Source organism: Triticum urartu, chromosome 5 (genome assembly GCF_003073215.2).
Source record: "Triticum urartu cultivar G1812 chromosome 5, Tu2.1, whole genome shotgun sequence".
Classification (NCBI taxonomy): domain Eukaryota; kingdom Viridiplantae; phylum Streptophyta; class Magnoliopsida; order Poales; family Poaceae; genus Triticum; species Triticum urartu.
This window is the reverse complement of record NC_053026.1, coordinates 508,065,494-508,083,586: the sequence shown is the minus strand read 5'-3', so window position 1 is coordinate 508,083,586 and position 18,093 is coordinate 508,065,494. Positions and strand designations below refer to the sequence as shown.

The window sequence follows — 18,093 nt, the reverse complement described above, 5'->3', positions numbered from 1 at the left end:
CTAGAGTTCGTTCAGGGCTCCAAAGAGGGGAACCCGTTGCCATCGTCATCATCAACCTTCCTCCATCACCAATTTCATGACGCTCACTGTCGTGTGTGAGTAATTCCATCGTAGGCATGCTGGACGGTGATGGGTTGGATGAGATTTATCATGTAATCGAGTTAGTTTTGTTAGGGTTTGATCCCTAGTATCCACTATGTTTTGAGATTGATGTTGCTATGACTTTGCTATGTCTAATGCTTGTCACTGGGGCCCGAGTGCCATGATTTCAGATCTGAAACTATTATGTTTTCATGAATATATGTGAGTTCTTGATCCTATCTTGCAAGTCAATAGTCACCTACTATGTGTTATGATCTGGCAACCCCGAAGTGACAATAATCAGGACCACTCCCGGTGATGACCGTAGTTTGAGGAGTTCATGTATTCACTATGTGTTAATGCTTTGGTCCGGTACTCTATTAAAAGGAGGCCTTAATATCCCTTAGTTTCCAATAGGACCCTGCTGCCACGGGAGGGTAGGACAAAAGATGGCATGCAAGTTCTTTCCCATAAGCACGTATGACTATATTCGGAATACATGCCTACATTACATTGATGAATTGAAGCTAGTTCTGTGTCACCCTATGTTATGACTGTTACATGATCGACCGCATCCGACATAATTCTCTATCACCGATCCATTGCCTACGAGCTTTCCATATATTGTTCTTCGCTTATTTACTTTTCCGTTGCTACTGTTACAATCACTATAAAACACCAAAAATATTACTTTTGCTACCGTTACTTTTGCTACCGTTACACTACTATCATATTACTTTGCTACTAAATACTTTGCTACAGATATTAAGTTTCCAGGTGTGGTTGAATTGACAACTCAGCTGCTAATACTTGAGAATATTCTTTGGCTCCCCTTGTGTCGAATCGATAAATTTGGGTTGAATACTCTACCCTCGAAAACTGTTGTGATCCCCTATACTTGTGGGTTATCAATTGCCTAGGGACAAATAAATTTCTTGTTGACAACAACCCTTTTACTAAACACCTAAGTTTTATTATCTTGCAAAGTACTTCTAGTTTTATTCTTGCAAAGTACTTCTAGCATCACACCTACAAAATAGTTTCATACTTGTTTTCGGTAAAGCAAATGTCAAGTGTGCGTAGAGTTGTATCGGTGGTCGATAGAACTTGAGGGAATATTTGTTCTGCCTTTAGCTCCTTGTTGGGTTCGACACTCTTAGTTATCGAAGAAGGCTACAAACGATCCCCTATACTTGTGGGTTATCAACATCCACAGCTCCTTGCCGGGGCGGGTCATGCTGTTGTTTGCATAGCCGTCGTGCATTTCTAGAAATGGCTGGCGACTCAGCATGGCGGCTCCGGCTACGGCTTGGGTGCGGGGTAGAGTGGAGTCGTTGCTGACTGTAAGAATAATTTGCCTGTTGAGCGACCGCTGTTTTTAATAGGTCAATGGCATCTAGAGCCTCTCTCTCCACAGGGGTGGCGCCAGTGAACGGAAGCGTAGTGAGATTGGCTGTCACTGCCACCAAGTTATCAACAGGGTTAGAGAAGTGACCCACCGGCGTCACGAAGCGATTGGGAGTCGTCCGGATAGGCGGCGGGTTTGGAGTTGGCTGGTTCGGGGACGGCCCGTCGTTATCGTTTTGTGGCACGACCCGGTTCTATTGGGGTATAACCGGTGTCGTAGGGGTGCTCGACCCAATGCCTGGCGCGGGTGTATTGAACAGACGTCTTCCCTCAAAGCCAGGGGGCAGGTGAGTTTCATGACGTCTCATGTGAACCGCCTCAGAAGCGTGTCGGCGAAGGCCCAAACGCCAAGCCTATGTCCTTAAGCCTCTGTTTCCTGCTGAATATGAGTTTGTAGCTGTATCATGTGAGCAATCTCGGTGTTGACGTCCTCTTGAGCCTTGGACATATGCTCACAGATCTTGGCTACTTTAGTATTGCTCCCGGCCTGGTTCTCCGGTGTCAACGGCAACTCGAGGAGCATCATTAAAGTGGTAACTAACTTGGTAAGGACTTGAGCCGCCGGTTTAACCGGGCCGGATGCGTTCACATAAGTCACCGAAGGGCTGGTCCCGTTCACAACTCCCGCAATGGAGGATTCAAGAGTTGGAGCGGTGCCCACCATATAGATGGTGGTCCAACGGGGCGACTCATTGTTGGAGCTGCCCCCGAGTCTGTCATCGTACAATGGGCGGATTGATTTTGTCTCCCCAACCGATGACTCACCGTCGGAGTAGACAAGGTTTTATTCATGTAAACAGAACACCAATTATTCTTTGACTTAAATGAATAACCGTATTGCAATAAACATGATCCAATCATATTCATGCTCAACGCAAACACCAAATAACATTTATTTTAGGTTCAACACTAATCCCGAAGGTAAAAGGAGTGTGCGGTGGTGATCTTATCAACCTTGGAATCATTTCCAACACACATCGTCACCTTGCCCTTAACTAGTCTCTGTTCATTTTGCAACTCCTGTTTCGAGTTACTAATCTTAGCAACTGAACCGGTATCAAATACCCTAGGGTTACTATAAACACTAGTAAAGTACACATCAATACCATGTATATCAAATATACTTTTGTTCACTTTGCCATCCTTCTTATCCACCAAGTATTTGGGGTAGTTCCACTTCCGGTGACCATTCCCTTTGCAGTAGAAGCACTCAGTTTCAGGCTTAGGTCTAGCTTTGGGCTTCTTCACAGGAGTGGCAACTTGCTTGTCATTCTTCTTGAAGTTCCCTTTCTTTCCCTTGCCCTTTTACTTGAAACTAGTGGTCTTGTCAACCATCAACACTTGATGCTTTTTCTTGATTTCTACCTTCGCCAATTTCTGCATCACGAAGAGCTTGGGAATCATTTCCGTTATCCCTTGCATATTATAGTTCATCATGAAATTCTAGTAACTTGGTGATAATGACTAGAGAACTTTGTCAATCACTATCTTATCTGGAAGATTAACTCCCACTTGATTCAAGTGACTGTAGTACTCAGACATTCTGAGCACATGCTCACTAGCTGAGCTATTCTCCTCCATCTTGTAGGCAAAGTACTTGTCAGAGGTCTCATACCTCTCGACTCGGGCATGAGTCTGAAATACGAATTTCAGGTCTTGGAACATCTTATATGCTCTGTGGCGTTAAAAACGTCTTTGAAGTCCCGGTTCTAAGCCGTAAAGCATGGCGCACTAAACTATCAAGTAGTCATCATACCAAGCTTGCCAAACATTCATAACGTCTGCATCTGCTCCTAAAATAGGTCCATCACCTAGCGGTGCATCAAGGACACAATTCTTCTGTGCAGCAATGAGGATAATCCCCAGATCACAGAGCTAGTCCGCATCATTGCTACTAACATCTCTCAACATAGTTTTCTCTAGGAACATATCATAAATAAAACGGGGAAGCTATATGCGAGCAATTGATCTACAACATAGATATGCAAATACTACCAGGACTAAGTTCATGATAAATCTAAGTGCAATTAATCATATTATTTAAGAACCCCCACGATAGACATCCCTCTAGTCATCTAAATGATCACGTGATCCATATCAACTAAACCATGTCCGATCATCACGTGAGATGGAGAAGTTTTCAATGGTGAACATCACTATGTTAATCATATCTACTATATGATTCACGCTCGACCTTTCGGTCTCAGTGTTCCGAGGCCATATCTGTATATGCTAGGCTCGTCAAGTTTAACCCGAGTATTCTGCTTGTGTAAAACTGGCTTGCACCCGTTGTATGTGAACGTAGAGCTTATCACACCCGATCATCACGTGGTGTCTCATCAAGGGAGAACACTTATACCTTGAAATTTTAGTGAGGGATCATCTCATAATGCTACCGTCGTACTAAGCAAAATAAGATGCTTAAAAGATAAACATCACAAGCAATCAAAATATGTGACATGATATGGCCATCATCATCTTGTGCCTTTGATCTCCATCTCCAAAGTATTGTCATGATCTCCATCGTCGCCGGCATGACACCATGATCTCCATCATCTTGATCTCTATCAACGTGTCATCACATGGTCGTCTCGCCAACTATTGCTATCGCATAGCGATAAAGTAAAGCAATTGTATGGCACTTGCATATTATGCAATAAAGAGACAACCATAAGGCTCTTGCCAGTCGCCGATAACTTTAACAAAACATGATCATCTCATACAACAATTTATATCTCATCACGTTTTGACCATATCACATCACAACATGCCCTGCAAAAACAAGTTAGACGTCCTCTACTCTGTTGTTGCAAGTTTTACGTGGCTCCTACGGGCTTCTAGCAAGAACCGTTCTTTCCTATGCATAAAAACCACAACGTGGTATAGTGATTTATTTTTGATCTTTAGAAAGAACCCTGTTCATTGAATCTGATTCAACTAAAGTTGGAGAAACAGACACCCACTAGCCACCTGTGTGCGAAGCATGTCGGTAGAACCAGTCTCGCGTAAGCGTACGCGTAATGTCGGTCTGAGCCGCTTCATCCAACAATACCGCTGAATCAAGAATCAACTAGTGACGGCAAGCAATATGTATATACCCGCGCCCACAACTCCTTTGTGTTCTACTCGTGCATATAACATCTACGCATAGACCTGGCTCGGATGCCACTGTTGGGGAACACAGTAATTTCAAAAAAAATTCTTACGCACATGCAGATCCATCTAGGTGATGCATAGCAACGAGAGGGGAGAGTGTTGTCCACGTACCCTCGTAGACCGTAAGCAGAAGCGTTATGACAACGTGGTTGATGTAGTCATACGTCTTCACGATCCGATCGATCCTAGCACCGAAGGTACGGCACCTCCGCGATCTACACATGTTCAGCTCGGTGACGTCCCACGAACTCTAGATCGAGCTGAGTGTCGAGGGAGAGATTTGTCAGCACGACGGTGTGATGACGGTGATGGTGAAGTTACCGACGCAGGGCTTCGCCTAAGCACTACAACGATATGACCGAGGTGGAAATCTGTGGAGGGGGGCACCGCACACGGCGAAGAGATCAACTTGTGTGTCTATGGGGTGCCCCCTCCCCCGTGTATAAAGGAGTGGAGGAGGGGAGGACCAGCCCTCTCCATGGCGCGCCCTAGGGGGAGTCCTACTCCCACCGGGAGTAGGATTCCCCCCTTTCCCTAGTTGGAGTAGGAGAGGAAGGAAGGATGAAAGAGGGAGAAGGAAAGGGGGGGCGCCGCCCCCCCTTCCCTAGTCCAATTCGGATCCCAAGGGGGAGGGGGCACGCGGCCTGCCCTGGCTTCCCCTCTCTCTTTCCACTAAGGCCCAATAAGGCCCATATACTCCCCGGAGGGTTCCGGTAACCCCCCGGTACTCCGGTAAATGCCCGAACTCACCCAAAACCATTCCGATGTCCAACCATAGGCTTCCAACATATCGATCTTTATGTCTCGACCATTTCGAGACTCCTCGTCATGCTCGTGATCACATCCGGGACTCCGAACAACCTTCGGTACATCAAAACACATAAAGTCGTAATACCGATCGTCACCGAATGTTAAGCGCACGGACCCTATGGGTTCGAGAACTATGTAGACATGACCGAGACACATCTCCGGTCAATAACCAATAGTGGAACCTGGATGCTCATATTGGCTCCTACATATTCTATGAAGATCTTTATCGGTCAAACCGCATAACAACATACGTTGTTCCCTTTGTCATCGGTATGTTACTTGCCCGAGATTCGATCGTCGGTATCATCATACCTAGTTCAATCTCGTTACCATCAAGTCCCTTTACTCGTTCCGTAGTGCATCATCCCGCAACTAACTCATTAGTCACATTGCTTGCAAGGCTTATAGTGATGTGCATTACCGAGAGGGACCGGAGATACCTCTCCGACAATCGGAGTGACAAATCCTAATCTCGATCTATGCCAACTCAACAAACACCGTCGGAGACACCTGTAGAGCATCTTTATAATCACCCAGTTACGTTGTGACGTTTGATAGCACACAAGGTGTTCCTCCGGTATTCGGGAGTTGCATAATCTCATGGTCATAGAAACATGTATAAGTCATGAAGAAAGCAATAGCAATAAACTAAACGGTCATAGTGCTAAGCTGACAGATGGGTCTAGTCCATCACATCATTCTCTAATTATGTGATCCCGTTCATCAAATGACAACACATGTCTATGGCTAGGAAACTTAACCATCTTTGATTAATGAGCTAATCAAGTAGAGGCATACTAGGAACACTCTGTTTGTCTATGTATTCACACATGTACTAAGTTTCCGGTTAATACAATTCTAGCATGAATAATAAACATTTATCATGATATAAGGAAATATAAATAAAAACTTTATTATTGCCTCTAGGGCATATTTCCTTCATGTCTTTGCCTACATGCGAACATGGGCTAGTACACGTGCCTGGGTTTCAAAAAATAAAATCGTTCTAAACATGGGCCCTAATACTACACATGCATACTTGGGAGGGGCCCCCTGACTTTTGGGGGCCCAGGGCGGCCGCCCCGTTCGCCCTGCCCCAGGGCCGGCCCTGGGCAGTGGATGCCATTTTGAAGTAGAAAGAAGTTCATTTCTCACCCCCAAATGTGCCTCAATGGACAAATCCCACCCTGAAGTCTAATTAGGTACAATTTTGACCATGAAATCTCCAAAACCGGACAAATTTGCCCCTTGAGCGGTTTTGCTGTAATTTTGCTGGTTTTTGGGGATGACATGGCATTGTTTTCATTGGATTGGGTTGTAGGGTGAACAAAAGGTGGCCGGCAATGGGCTAGTGTGGCGACGAGCCGGGGCAACTCCATGCGGGAATCAAGTTAGGGGAAGAGAGTGCTTCGGGGAAACTGAGGCAAACAAGGAGGAGTTCGCCCTAGCCTCGCACATTAGGTCGACAAGGACGACAGCGGTGCCATGGATGGTTGCGGCAACCACCGGGGCACAACATCGGGGAGGAATAAACTCAGGGTCGATGAGCTTGTTGGGGAGGTTTCAGCAATGCTGGGAACACCGGGCGGATCTCAAGGGAGGCGGCAGAGGCGTTGGGGGTCCTCAGAGCTAGGGAATCAGGCGTGGCGACAGCAGATCGGAAACGAGGAAGACGACGTTCCCGCTATAATTCAGGGGGCGACTGACACAAATTATGATGGTAGAGTAGGCGAGGGAGGCGTGGCTGAGACGCTTGACATGGCGTTGTGGCTCAAGGTGGCCGGTGGCCGCGTGGGCGGCAACGGCGGCGACGCTGACTGCAGCACATGCGCGTGTGGGGCGCGGGATTCCCGTCGCGAGAGGGTGGGGGGAAGGCGAAGGAGGGGCTGGGGCATGTGGGGTGACTTTGTAGCACCTAGGTGGGGAGCATCGACGGCCATGGAGGTCGATGAACGACACAGAGGAGAGAGGGAGAGAGGAAGAAGATGACGTCTTCTCCCAAAACCACCAAAATAATAATAAAACCGCTCTAGGATCATATTTATTCAGTTTTGTTAATTTCAGAGTTAAAACTGTACCAAAATAGACTTCAGAGGGGGTATTTGTCCACCGAGGCACATTTGAGGGTGAAAAATGAACTTCTTTCTTTGAAGTATCTTGCTGGGCGCTATGGCAAGAAGTGAACCGATCCAGGAACACCACCTTGGACCAAAGCCCATTTTGCGCAAGATCTCTAGAAGGAGGAATTAAGGAATTGCCAGGCCCACTGAATCAATCAAATGCTTTAGCGCTTTCTACCCGTTTCATGGTTCAGTAGACCGAACTTAGGCCTTCTTTGGTTTGGAGGAATTTTATAGGAATTCTAGAGGATAGGATTTTTATAGGATTTTTTTCTTTAGAGTCATTTGTTTCATAGGAATGGATTCATATTCCTACATAGGATTGGTTCCTATCCTCCACATTTCATAGGAAAATAAAAATGAGTCTAGACTCAATGAAATTTTTTTTTGATGTCAACCAAATGACATCTCGTTTTCTATTCCTACTCATAGGATTTGAGATACATGTCATCTCATTTCCTAGAAAATTTCTATTTCTACGATAATCTTATCCTATGAACCAAAAAAAAACTTATTGTGCTGTCAAGGCCGGCGCACTCCAGACACGCACGAGTCCCTGATCCCGAAGCGAGCAAGAGAGAGGCTGGCAACCAGACCGAAGGCAAAAAATGCGTGGATTGTCAGGTGCGCGTGTGGCCAGATTTGCGGATTTTGTCTCGACCGATCGGTTTGCGACGGAACGTACAGGAGCCACGAGGGTGAAGAGTGACGCTGACGCCTCTCTCGCTGCGTGTCAACAACCTCTTGAAGCTGACACGAAAAACCGGCGGAGGAAAACACCTCGACATTCCACCTTTGCATTGTACGTACGGGCGTCCACACGTCCCCGTCTGCCTGCCGTTCGTCTTCACTACCAACCTCTGCGCCGTGCAGTGTACATGGACGCTACCCTGAAGCCATGCAGTGGCAGTAAAGCTCCCCACGGACAAGAGCAGCCGCGGCCGGCCGCAGGAGGCGTACCGTGCATGCGCACGGGGCCGGGCATGCAGGAACAGGGAGCATGCATTAAAGCTGCTCCCGTGCCACTCGCCGTCGCCAAGTCCATCGTACGCATGGGGCACCATGAGCACGAGCGGACACATGAGCCACTGTTTCCCATTCAATTTTACCCGACGCGGACACATGATGCAGCACAGATGCATGGCTACCGCTAGTACTCCTACACCACTAGCAGCAGCAAAGGTGCGCGTCGATGGCCACCGCACCGCACAGCCGAACGGTCGGTTATTTTTAGGCGGCCGCGTTTTCCTTTTCCTTTCCTTGTCCGGCAGACAGGGGGTGAATGCCATAGATTCGCGGCACGTACTACGTGAGTACGTCGGTTTAGCTAGCCACCTTCGTTCACATGGCGGACACGCGGGGTCCCTCGTGAGGGAGTAGTACCTCGCAACGGTTGGTTGGCCGGCGCGGCGTCCGAGCCAGCTCCGAGAATCACCCCCTCTTGTTTCCGCGCCCCTCCCCTCCCCTTCCCTCCTCCTTCCTCTTTCTCCTCGCCTCGCCAAGGAGGGGAGGAGGTAGCTAAATTACCTACGTGCACGCGGAGAGATAGCCCGGGAGCACCTCGCCGGCAGCCGCCGGCCTTGCCGTTTCCCTCTCGCATTGTGCCGCCAGAGCGAGCAAGAGGGCGGCCATTCCTCCCGCAGGTAACCAATGAATTCACCCACCGACCTCTTCCACCTCCGCTGTGAATTGGTTGCCTCGTCTCTTCCAGATGATTTTTGCCCGCATTTTTTGTCGCGGCGCATACATGCGTCCACCTTAGTCTTGGTCCGTTCGTCGCCGTCAGTGGCCAGGAAACGTCACGTCCGTTCAAACATGGCAAGAAACAAAGGGCGCAGCATCCATTCGGCACCGCCCGCTGGCGCGCCGCTTTCGGCCCCTCCCCGAGCTCGCTTCGTACGCACCTAGTACGTGCCAAGCTCCACCGAGAGAAGAAGCTAGGCCGCGCGCGCGTGGCCGACGTCGACCGCTCGCCGACCTCGCGTCGCCTCGCACCGCCGGCGTCCGCCCGTGACCTCGCGCTTTTGGCTTTAGCGCGCGCGCTCTGCGTCCGTCCTGCCCGGGTAGCTCGACGCGACACGGGCACTACGTGCGCGCGCGGTGACCACGCGAGCGCTAGCCACCGTGCGCTCCTCGCTTCATACATACAGCACGCTGATTTCTGGTGTGCCGTCCGTTCCAGGGAGGGGGCGGAGATGGCGGGCGGGGAGGAGCAGCAGCAGGAGCGGATCCTGGTGTCGGTGCGGCTGCGGCCGGTGAACGCCCGGGAGGCGGAGCGCGGCGACGGCACGGAATGGGAGTGCGCCGGCCCCGCCACGCTCAAGTTCCTCGGCACCATCCCCGAGCGCGCCATGTTCCCGGCCAGCTACACCTACGGTAACATGCGCCCTCCTCCTGCTTAACTCCATGCATCTCAATTGATCTGCCATAGCAGACAATGTTCATTTCCCAATCGACCGTACGTCTTCCAGACCGGGTGTTCGACCCCGAGTGCAGCACCAGGCAGGTGTACGACGAAGGGGCCAAGGAGGTCGCCCTCTCCGTGCTCAGCGGCATCAACTGTACGTGCCAAAGCATCCATCCACACATCCAATCCAATGCTGTAAAATGGTTTGATGTGTACTTTCTGCCTGCTTGCATGCTCTTTGCTTTGCTCTGCAGCGAGCATATTCGCCTACGGGCAGACGAGCAGCGGCAAGACGTACACCATGGTCGGCATCACGGAGCACAGCATGGCCGAAATCTACGCCTACATAGACCAGGTGCATTGTCTGCATGGCTCTGCTGCTCTTGGTCTGCTTTGCCTGCGCTTAACCCGTGCTCTGTTTCGGGTCTTCAATTCAGCATCCCGACAGGGAGTTCATCCTCAAGTTCTCGGCCATGGAGATATACAACGAGGCCGTCATGGACCTCCTCAGCTCCGACGCCACCCCTCTCCGGCTCCTCGACGATCCGGAGGTGAGATAAAACTGCTTTCTAGCTGAAAGTCATTCAACAAAATTCTTTTCTATCAGATTCAGAGTTCATCCTACTCATGGTTGGTGCAACTGTGCTTGAATTGTTCAAGCAGAAAGGAACTGTGGTGGAAAAACTCACCGAGGAGACTCTGAGGGACAAAGGCCATCTCCTGGAGCTCCTTGCTGTGTGTGAAGGTGTGGAGCTGAATCCTTTTTTCTTTCTTTCACTGAATCACCGAAACTGGAAATAGCATATGCGCAGGCGGCTCAACTGGTTCATTACTGCTTTGCTCACTCATTTGTGTTGTGCCGCAGCTCAAAGACAGATCGGGGAGACTGCCTTGAACGAAACGAGTTCCAGGTCTCACCAAATACTCAGGCTGGTAGGTGCCATTATGGCCTTATCACACTGAACAGCGATCGGTAGTCATTCATGTTCTGCGAGAATTTGCTTGTGTTCTTAGCCTCCTGTGTGAACTGCAGACGGTTGAGAGCTCGGCCAAGCAGTTCCTGGGGAAAGGCAACTCCAGCACCCTTCAGGCTTGCGTGGTATGAAGTGAACACCTTAATTTCTTCCTGTGTTTTAGATTCTTTCGACGATACTACAGTTCCATGCATGGCCTCTGGGCTTCTCCTTCTGCGCAGAATTTCGTCGATCTGGCAGGAAGTGAACGTGCATCACAGACAGCGGCGAGCGGTATGAGGCTAAAGGAGGGCAGCCATATCAATAAGAGTCTTCTTACACTGGGAAAGGTCATTCGCCAGCTCAGGTTTGTTGAATTTCAAGTCATACTTCTTGAAGTACAAGCCCAAGCTCTGACGAAATAGTTGGCTTCTGATGCAGCGGTGGAAGAAACGGCCATATCCCCTACAGAGACTCCAAGCTCACTCGCATACTGCAATCGTCTTTGGGAGGCAACGCGAGGACAGCCATCATCTGCACGATGAGCCCGGCGCACTGCCATGTCGAGCAGTCGAGGAACACACTCTTGTTTGCAAACTGTGCAAAAAATGTAGTCACCAATGCACAAGTAAATGTCGTAATGTCCGACAAGGCATTAGTGAAGCATCTTCAGAGAGAGCTTACGAGGTTGGAGAATGAGCTCAAGTTTCCTGGATCAGCCTCCTTGTCAACTCATGCTGAGGTTCTGAAGGAGAAGGATGAACAGATTAAAAAGGTTTGGTTAGTCTTAGTAAATCACTTTCTAATAATCTTCACATTCATGGTAACTAGCTACATTCACAATAATCACCTTGTTTTAAAAATACATAATGTTATGGATTTCCAGCTGGAAGAACAGCTGAAGGAATTGATGGAGGAAAAAGACACTGTTCAATCAGAACTTGAGAATTTCCGCAAAGTTGCAAGTGATGATCATCTGAATTGTCTTAAAGCAAGGCGATGGGTACTTGCTCTCTCATGTATAACTGTCATTTTTCTTATCTAATTTTTTTACTTGTGCCTGTAATACCAAACCGGGTAACCTAACTCTGACAGGATGCACATAGTCGATCTTCAGAATCCCTACCACGTAATATGTCTGAAGATGCACTTTCATGTTCAGATACTTATGACCTAGTCGATCAAGATCTATTAATAGATGCACAGCCAGGGCTCTTTCCACGCCGACCCAGTAACCATGTTTTCGACAGCATAGATGAATGCCAAGAAAACTTGGTGGCCTACCCAGATGTGCCAGATGTCTCAGATGAGCATTGCAAGGAAGTACAATGCGTTGAAACTAATGGGCTCAGAGAAAGGATAAGCCAAGAATCCTTTCATGCACAGAAACCAGAAACGCCTGAAAAGGAGAGAAGACCGATGATGGATCAAGCTGAAGATTGTACTGATGAAGAGAAACGTGATGAAAGCATCACAAAGACAGCAGAAAATGCCATCGAGCTATATGCATGCGATTCTGACCCGTCTTTTGAAATTGAAAAACCTAACGTTGATGAGGAACCATTGGCCCTGAAGAGGTGTGTGGTAAGCTCCAGGGACACTGTACTAGCAAGGAGCAGCAGTTGCAAAGCAAGCTTCATGGTAATTCCAAACAGCTGGTTTGATGATTCAACAAGTATGAACATGACAACACCCCCAAGTGAAAATTTCAAGTTTCCTCCGAGAAGGCCAGAGAAGGTAAGGAGGAACCTGTTTCCTGAAAAAGTTGCCTCGGACGCCATCACCGACAACAGCACAGGTAATGCTGAAGAAGAAAGTGCTGCCGATGACACAAGCCGCGTGACTGAAGTGAAGCAGCAAACTGAGCAGAACGATGCATCCCAGCCACAGGAAAACAGGTCGCAAGCTGGCACAGATTCGTCAACGAGCACCACCTTCGAGTCTCCTTCACGGTGGTCCTTTGATTTTCCAAAGAAGCAGCAAGAGATCATCGAGCTGTGGCATGAGTGTCATATCTCCATAGTGCACAGGACTTACTTCTTCCTCCTCTTCAATGGAGACCACACGGATCACATCTACATGGAGGTAGAGCACAGGCGACTGTCCTTCATCAAGAGTTCTTCCATTGCTGATGGTGAGCCGAATGCCACTGTTGCATCAAGGTACTTATCATATGATGATAACGAACACACCTTCAGCTTATCCATAAAACCAATCATAATGAATTGCACAAATTGATTCTTGTTATTGTTGCAGTTTAAAGAGTCTTCGGAATGAGAGGGACATGTTGTACAGGCACATGGTGAGGAAGCTTAGCGGCGCTGAAAAGGAGAGCCTCTACAGCAAGTGGGGGATCGACCGGAGCTCTAAGCAACGAAGGCTGCAGCTATCGCGCCTCATCTGGACACAGACTGACATGGAGCATGTGAGGGAGAGCGCCGAGCTCGTTTCGAAAATGGTCCAACATCTGGAGCGGGGACAGGCCATCAAGGAGATGTTTGGGTTGAGCTTCTCGCTGAATCTACGGTCTGGGAGATCTTTCAGCTGGGGTGGAGCCTAATCCTGATCTGTGAGACGAGTTGATGACTTGATTACCATGACATGGAGGTAGACGGATACATAGCGCAGCAAGCTGCTCGCCGGGAGAGGAATTCACATCGGCTCCAGATTTGGTCCAGTACAAATGCTTTGCTGACTTATGCAGGTGACTAAATTTTCTGAGGGGGGCTTATGGAAGCTGAACCAACTAGACAAAGGGATGCATGCTAATGATTTTGCACTTAACTGTATGATCTATTTACCTGATCAGTGTATGCATCTATATATTGTGCCAACAGAAGGACTGCACTGGCTCGCGGTTTCGCTGTAATCATCGTAACTAATATGACCACTTCAAGCTTATAGCTTGTCGTAAATGTACAGTCTATGCTGGATGCTGCGAGCCTGCGAGGCGTACTTGACCGCAATATGGGTTGTGACGGGTAGTGCACCTGTCATTCCCTTTCCTCTTGTCCTCTATACAGCTAACTGGTTGGTGCTGTACTCTACCAAGAATTGCTGAAACCAGTTTGGCAGTTTCTAGTGTCTGTTCCTTACATTGCTTTCACTCATAAATTTTGGACATCGACATTTTCTCTCATTGGTTCAGTACAAACTTAGTGAATACTCCCTCCGTTGAGTCAGTTATTACAAAGTTGAGTCACTTATTTTGGGATGAAGGGAGTATCATAGAAAGAGCATAATATGTAGAACAGTTTTATCAGCTTTCAAAACCTTCCACAAATTGTAAACATTCAACTTAGAAAAGAAGTTCATTCGCAAAAAAAATAACTTGGAAAAGAAGTTCATAACCCGAAATTAGGTTTAGGGTTCTGGGCTTTCTGGCAAACCTCCGGCTCCCGCGACGCGGCGTGTAGAACGGGTGGAGGCTTGTACGACGGCGCGGCGCGGCGGTTTTTCGGGCGGCGGAGCGGCCACACGGACGGCATGCGGCGGCGCGGCGGGGGTTGTTTTCCCCTACGGCGCGGCATCCGATCGGAGCGGAAGCAGACTTTTCCTGTGGGCTTCTTTTCAGTTTCGTTGGGCCTAGAAGAAACAGCTGGGCTTTGGTTAACTCTCTCCGTCTCTCGTGGGCCTTGGAACCCTTCCTCTCACTTCTCCAGTTCTCACCACCTCTCTCCCCTTCCCCTCTCGCGGACGGTTGATCCATAGGCGGCGGCGGCGCTACGCTGCGTTAGGCATCGAGCTCGGCGGCGGAATCATGGCGCTGCGGATGGCGGCGGCTGCGTTCGTGCGGCGCCTGGCGCCGGCGCGCCCCCCGGCGCTCCTGGCGGAGGCGGAGGCCGTGACGTGCGGGCGCGGGGACAAGAAGACCAAGCGCGGGAAGCGGTTCAAGGGCTCCTACGGCAACTCGCGGCCGAAGCGGGAGAAGAAGATCGAGCGCATCAAGGACCGCGTCGAGGTGCCCCGCTCCACCCCGTGGCCCCTCCCCTTCAAGCTCATCTGAGCTCAGCGAGCACCCCCCCTCGGTTCGTCAGGCTACCTAGGGTTTCACTTTACCCCCTGTCGATTACTGCAACTCTCACCTGTTTTCCTTTAGCTCCACTTCCATGGCTGCGCCTGCGCGACCATGCGTTTTACTTAGTTGTTTCCCAAATTAGGCTGTGTTGGATATGTACTATCGGATCGAATTGCCATGTTACAACCATTTTGGACAGCGCAGTCGCTCTGGATGAAATGGATCGTGTTTCTGTCTCCGTGTTATCTGGATGATGATGATAATAAATCATTGCAAATGAAATTTTAGAGTTACGGATTTATACAGTTGTTGACAATACTAGTATGCAATAAGCCAGCTTAGCTTTGATTTTCTTTTTGTACGATTGTTGAAGAGTACCCATTTCTGAGTACTGGTTTCTGTAATGATGCTGGGCTTTGATCAATTTGTACATGAAAAATGCCCAACTAAATGTTTAGGCTGGCAAAAATAGCTGTAGATCGGTTAAAACAACAACAACAACAACAACAACAACAACAACAACAACAAAGCCTTTAGTCCCAAACAAGTTGGGGTAGGCTAGAGGTGAAACCCATAAGATCTCGCGACCAACTCATGGCTCTGGCACATGGATAGCAAGCTTCCATGCACCCCTGTCCATAGCTAGTTCTTTGCAAGATGCTGACTGTTTACTCTGAATTTGATTTTCATGTTGTGATGCTGAAGGTGCAACCTTATTGTCATTAGTGTCCCCATCTTGACTAACTGACAACAATTATAGCTGAACACCATTTTATTGCGTACCTACTACTTAGAAGGTATGGCCTGGGTAATTCATTCCAGTTTCGGTGTTATGGCTTGGAGATTCAGTGATGTTGGCAACTTGCCATTTATGTCATTGCTTTGATCATCCACATGACTTGAATCATTCTGGCATGGCAGAGTTTTAAATTTGCATGTTTCAGTTGCATACTAGAAGGTAGGGCCTGGCGATTCTGTCCAAGTTTCTATGTCATGACTTGAAGATACAATGTTTTTGGCAACTTGCCATTCTTGTCATTGCTTTGAATCATCCAAATGAGTTGAATCACTCTGGCATGGCAGAGTTTTAAAATTGCATGCCTCAGTTGCGTATTTTGTAGAGTTATGCCGCTGTTGTTATTGTTACAGCATGAGCAAAGTATACACAATGTTATGTGTTTTGTGCCACTGGTTTTCTGCTAGCATGTTGGGTGATCTTTGAATAATCAGTAGCCAAATCACATCTTAATGTTGCCTACAATGATGTCCTTTTCTCACCTTGTTTTAAAATTCTGATTTCTTATAAAACTAGTGTTTCCCAAACATGATCACATTACGGTTGCCTTTACGCAACAAGTATTGGAAAATCTTATCTACATAAGGATATATTCGCAAGCATAATGCAGAACTGGTATAGATATACAAGTAGGTTACGAAGAGAGCTAATTACATATGCCCTTTTCAATATCAATTCCAAATGTTAATGACAACATCTCTCTTTTTTTCCTAAAGTTAAATTTGCGATATAAATTCTGTGTGGGACATGCTTTGTTAGCTTTGCCACTGGTTCACCTAAACCATAGCTGAATTTTATGGTTTAAATTGTCTGAAATGTACCTTTTGCCACTGGGTCAAATGAACCATAGATCAGCCCAATGCTAGCTTGACACATGTAGATTGACAGCGAGGCCACTTGGTATTATTTATTTTGCTTCTGTTTTCCCTTGGAAAGTAGTCCAAGCCATCCATGACGGTGTACTGGCGAGCAGTCAGTTCGGCATATTGAGGATGATGGCGACAAATTGTCACCACCAGTGGATCTTGTGGACACGGCTGGAATTGCTTGGACGTATGCTGATGCTTTGCATAGGTACTTCTCCTGCAATTGTATTCGTTAAGCCTGCTCCTTATCATATGGAGTAGAAGCACCACAACTTGCATCTCTCTTGCATGCTTTTGTGCAAGTTACCTCCTCTCGCTGGATGTGGTCCATCTTTTGTTTCCCTTTGGCCTGCGGCCACTCTCCATGCCCCTGCTTTGGTCCGCTCAAGTTGCCGTCGGGTGATGTATCATGGATCAGTGAGCAGTGCCTGACCATGACAAGTGAGCGACCACACAGATTTCGTGCCAACGACCAGATTTTCGGTTTCTCCCAAGCTTACTGTCTGTAGCACCATTTCTCAGAGCTACGGGAAGCAACCTATGCGATGGTTGGACAGACTGAGATAGTAACACGGCTGACCCTAGGCTCTTCAATACGGGTGTACTGTAATCCGAGGTGAAGGTATCATCTTCAGTCACCCTGTGTGCCTGCTCCAGGATACATCTGTCCTGTACGGTCATCCTTGGGGTCTCTGAGCGCTCCGCATGGCGCTCCGTTGATCTTGATCCCACCAATGGATGGTGTTTATGAGTCGAGAATCATCAGCTGTCCTCGTCGAACCCATACGTCCGGCTGTTTGATATGAGCCCGTGCTGTGGGTGGCTGTTCATGCTTCATTCCTGGGCTTGTCCTGGTCGGGTAAACCACCCCGCACTCCAAGCTTACTTTAACTGAATCTTCAGAAGTAAGTGTTGTTCTTATTATTGTCAATGTATCATACTATGTCATGGTTGAATCTAGCATTGCTTTGCATTGATCGTTGTTCATGACTGGATACCATTGGAGTAGAGTTTGGGACTATAATTCACAGCTTTATATTCTTCATGCACTCCTTATAGCTTACTGGTGACTTAAAACTTGTCCTGTATTGACTTTATAATGGCTGGATTTTGTAACACCAAAATTTTGCGGAATGTTCTCTGGACATTGTTATGTTCTAACTCAACGGCCTTGCTGCTATTTGCAAGATGTTGACTGTTTACTCTGATTTTCTTGTTGTGATTCTGAAGTTGCATTCTTATTGTCATTTGTATCACCATCTTGGCTATTTGAAAACAGTAATAGCTGAAAACTATTTAATTGCATGTACTTGGAGGTAGGGCCTGCCGACTCAGTCCAGTTTTTATGTCATGGCTTGAAGATATAATGTTGTTGGCAACTTACCATTCATGTCATTGCTTTGACCATCCAAAATTTTCTAAATTGCATGTCTCAGTTGCATATTTCTGGTTAAACACATACTGTTGTGTGTTTTGTGC

General features: G+C 47.9%; 2 protein-coding genes across 2 annotated transcripts; both read left to right on the top strand.

Moving 5' to 3' along the window:
- Positions 1-8,875: 8,875 nt before the first annotated feature.
- On the top strand, positions 8,876-14,063 carry LOC125510195 (kinesin-like protein KIN-7J). The gene is made up of 13 exons (XM_048675294.1): positions 8,876-9,217; positions 9,757-9,950; positions 10,046-10,135; positions 10,236-10,336; positions 10,419-10,532; positions 10,645-10,726; positions 10,847-10,914; positions 11,015-11,080; positions 11,177-11,301; positions 11,376-11,709; positions 11,821-11,937; positions 12,030-13,096; positions 13,191-14,063. Exons 2-13 carry the CDS (start codon positions 9,770-9,772, stop codon positions 13,492-13,494), a joined length of 2,649 nt encoding a protein of 882 aa, XP_048531251.1. The 5' UTR covers positions 8,876-9,217; positions 9,757-9,769; the 3' UTR covers positions 13,495-14,063.
- A 507-nt stretch (positions 14,064-14,570) lies between these two features.
- Positions 14,571-15,253, top strand: LOC125510196 (30S ribosomal protein S31, mitochondrial). Its single transcript, XM_048675295.1, has one exon. It carries the CDS (start codon positions 14,695-14,697, stop codon positions 14,938-14,940), a length of 246 nt encoding a protein of 81 aa, XP_048531252.1. The 5' UTR covers positions 14,571-14,694; the 3' UTR covers positions 14,941-15,253.
- The last annotated feature ends 2,840 nt before the right edge of the window (positions 15,254-18,093 follow it).

Excerpts from the sequence above, each read along its gene's own strand:
- LOC125510195 (XM_048675294.1), top strand. The coding sequence starts at position 9,770 with ATGGCGGGCGGGGAGGAGCAGCAGCAGGAGCGGATCCTGGTGTCGGTG. Across the intron at positions 10,727-10,846 it reads GCTCCTTGCTGTGTGTGAAG|CTCAAAGACAGATCGGGGAG; the intron begins GTGTGGAGCTGA and ends GTTGTGCCGCAG. Across the intron at positions 11,710-11,820 it reads AGGATGAACAGATTAAAAAG|CTGGAAGAACAGCTGAAGGA; the intron begins GTTTGGTTAGTC and ends ATGGATTTCCAG.
- LOC125510196 (XM_048675295.1), top strand. The coding sequence starts at position 14,695 with ATGGCGCTGCGGATGGCGGCGGCTGCGTTCGTGCGGCGCCTGGCGCCG.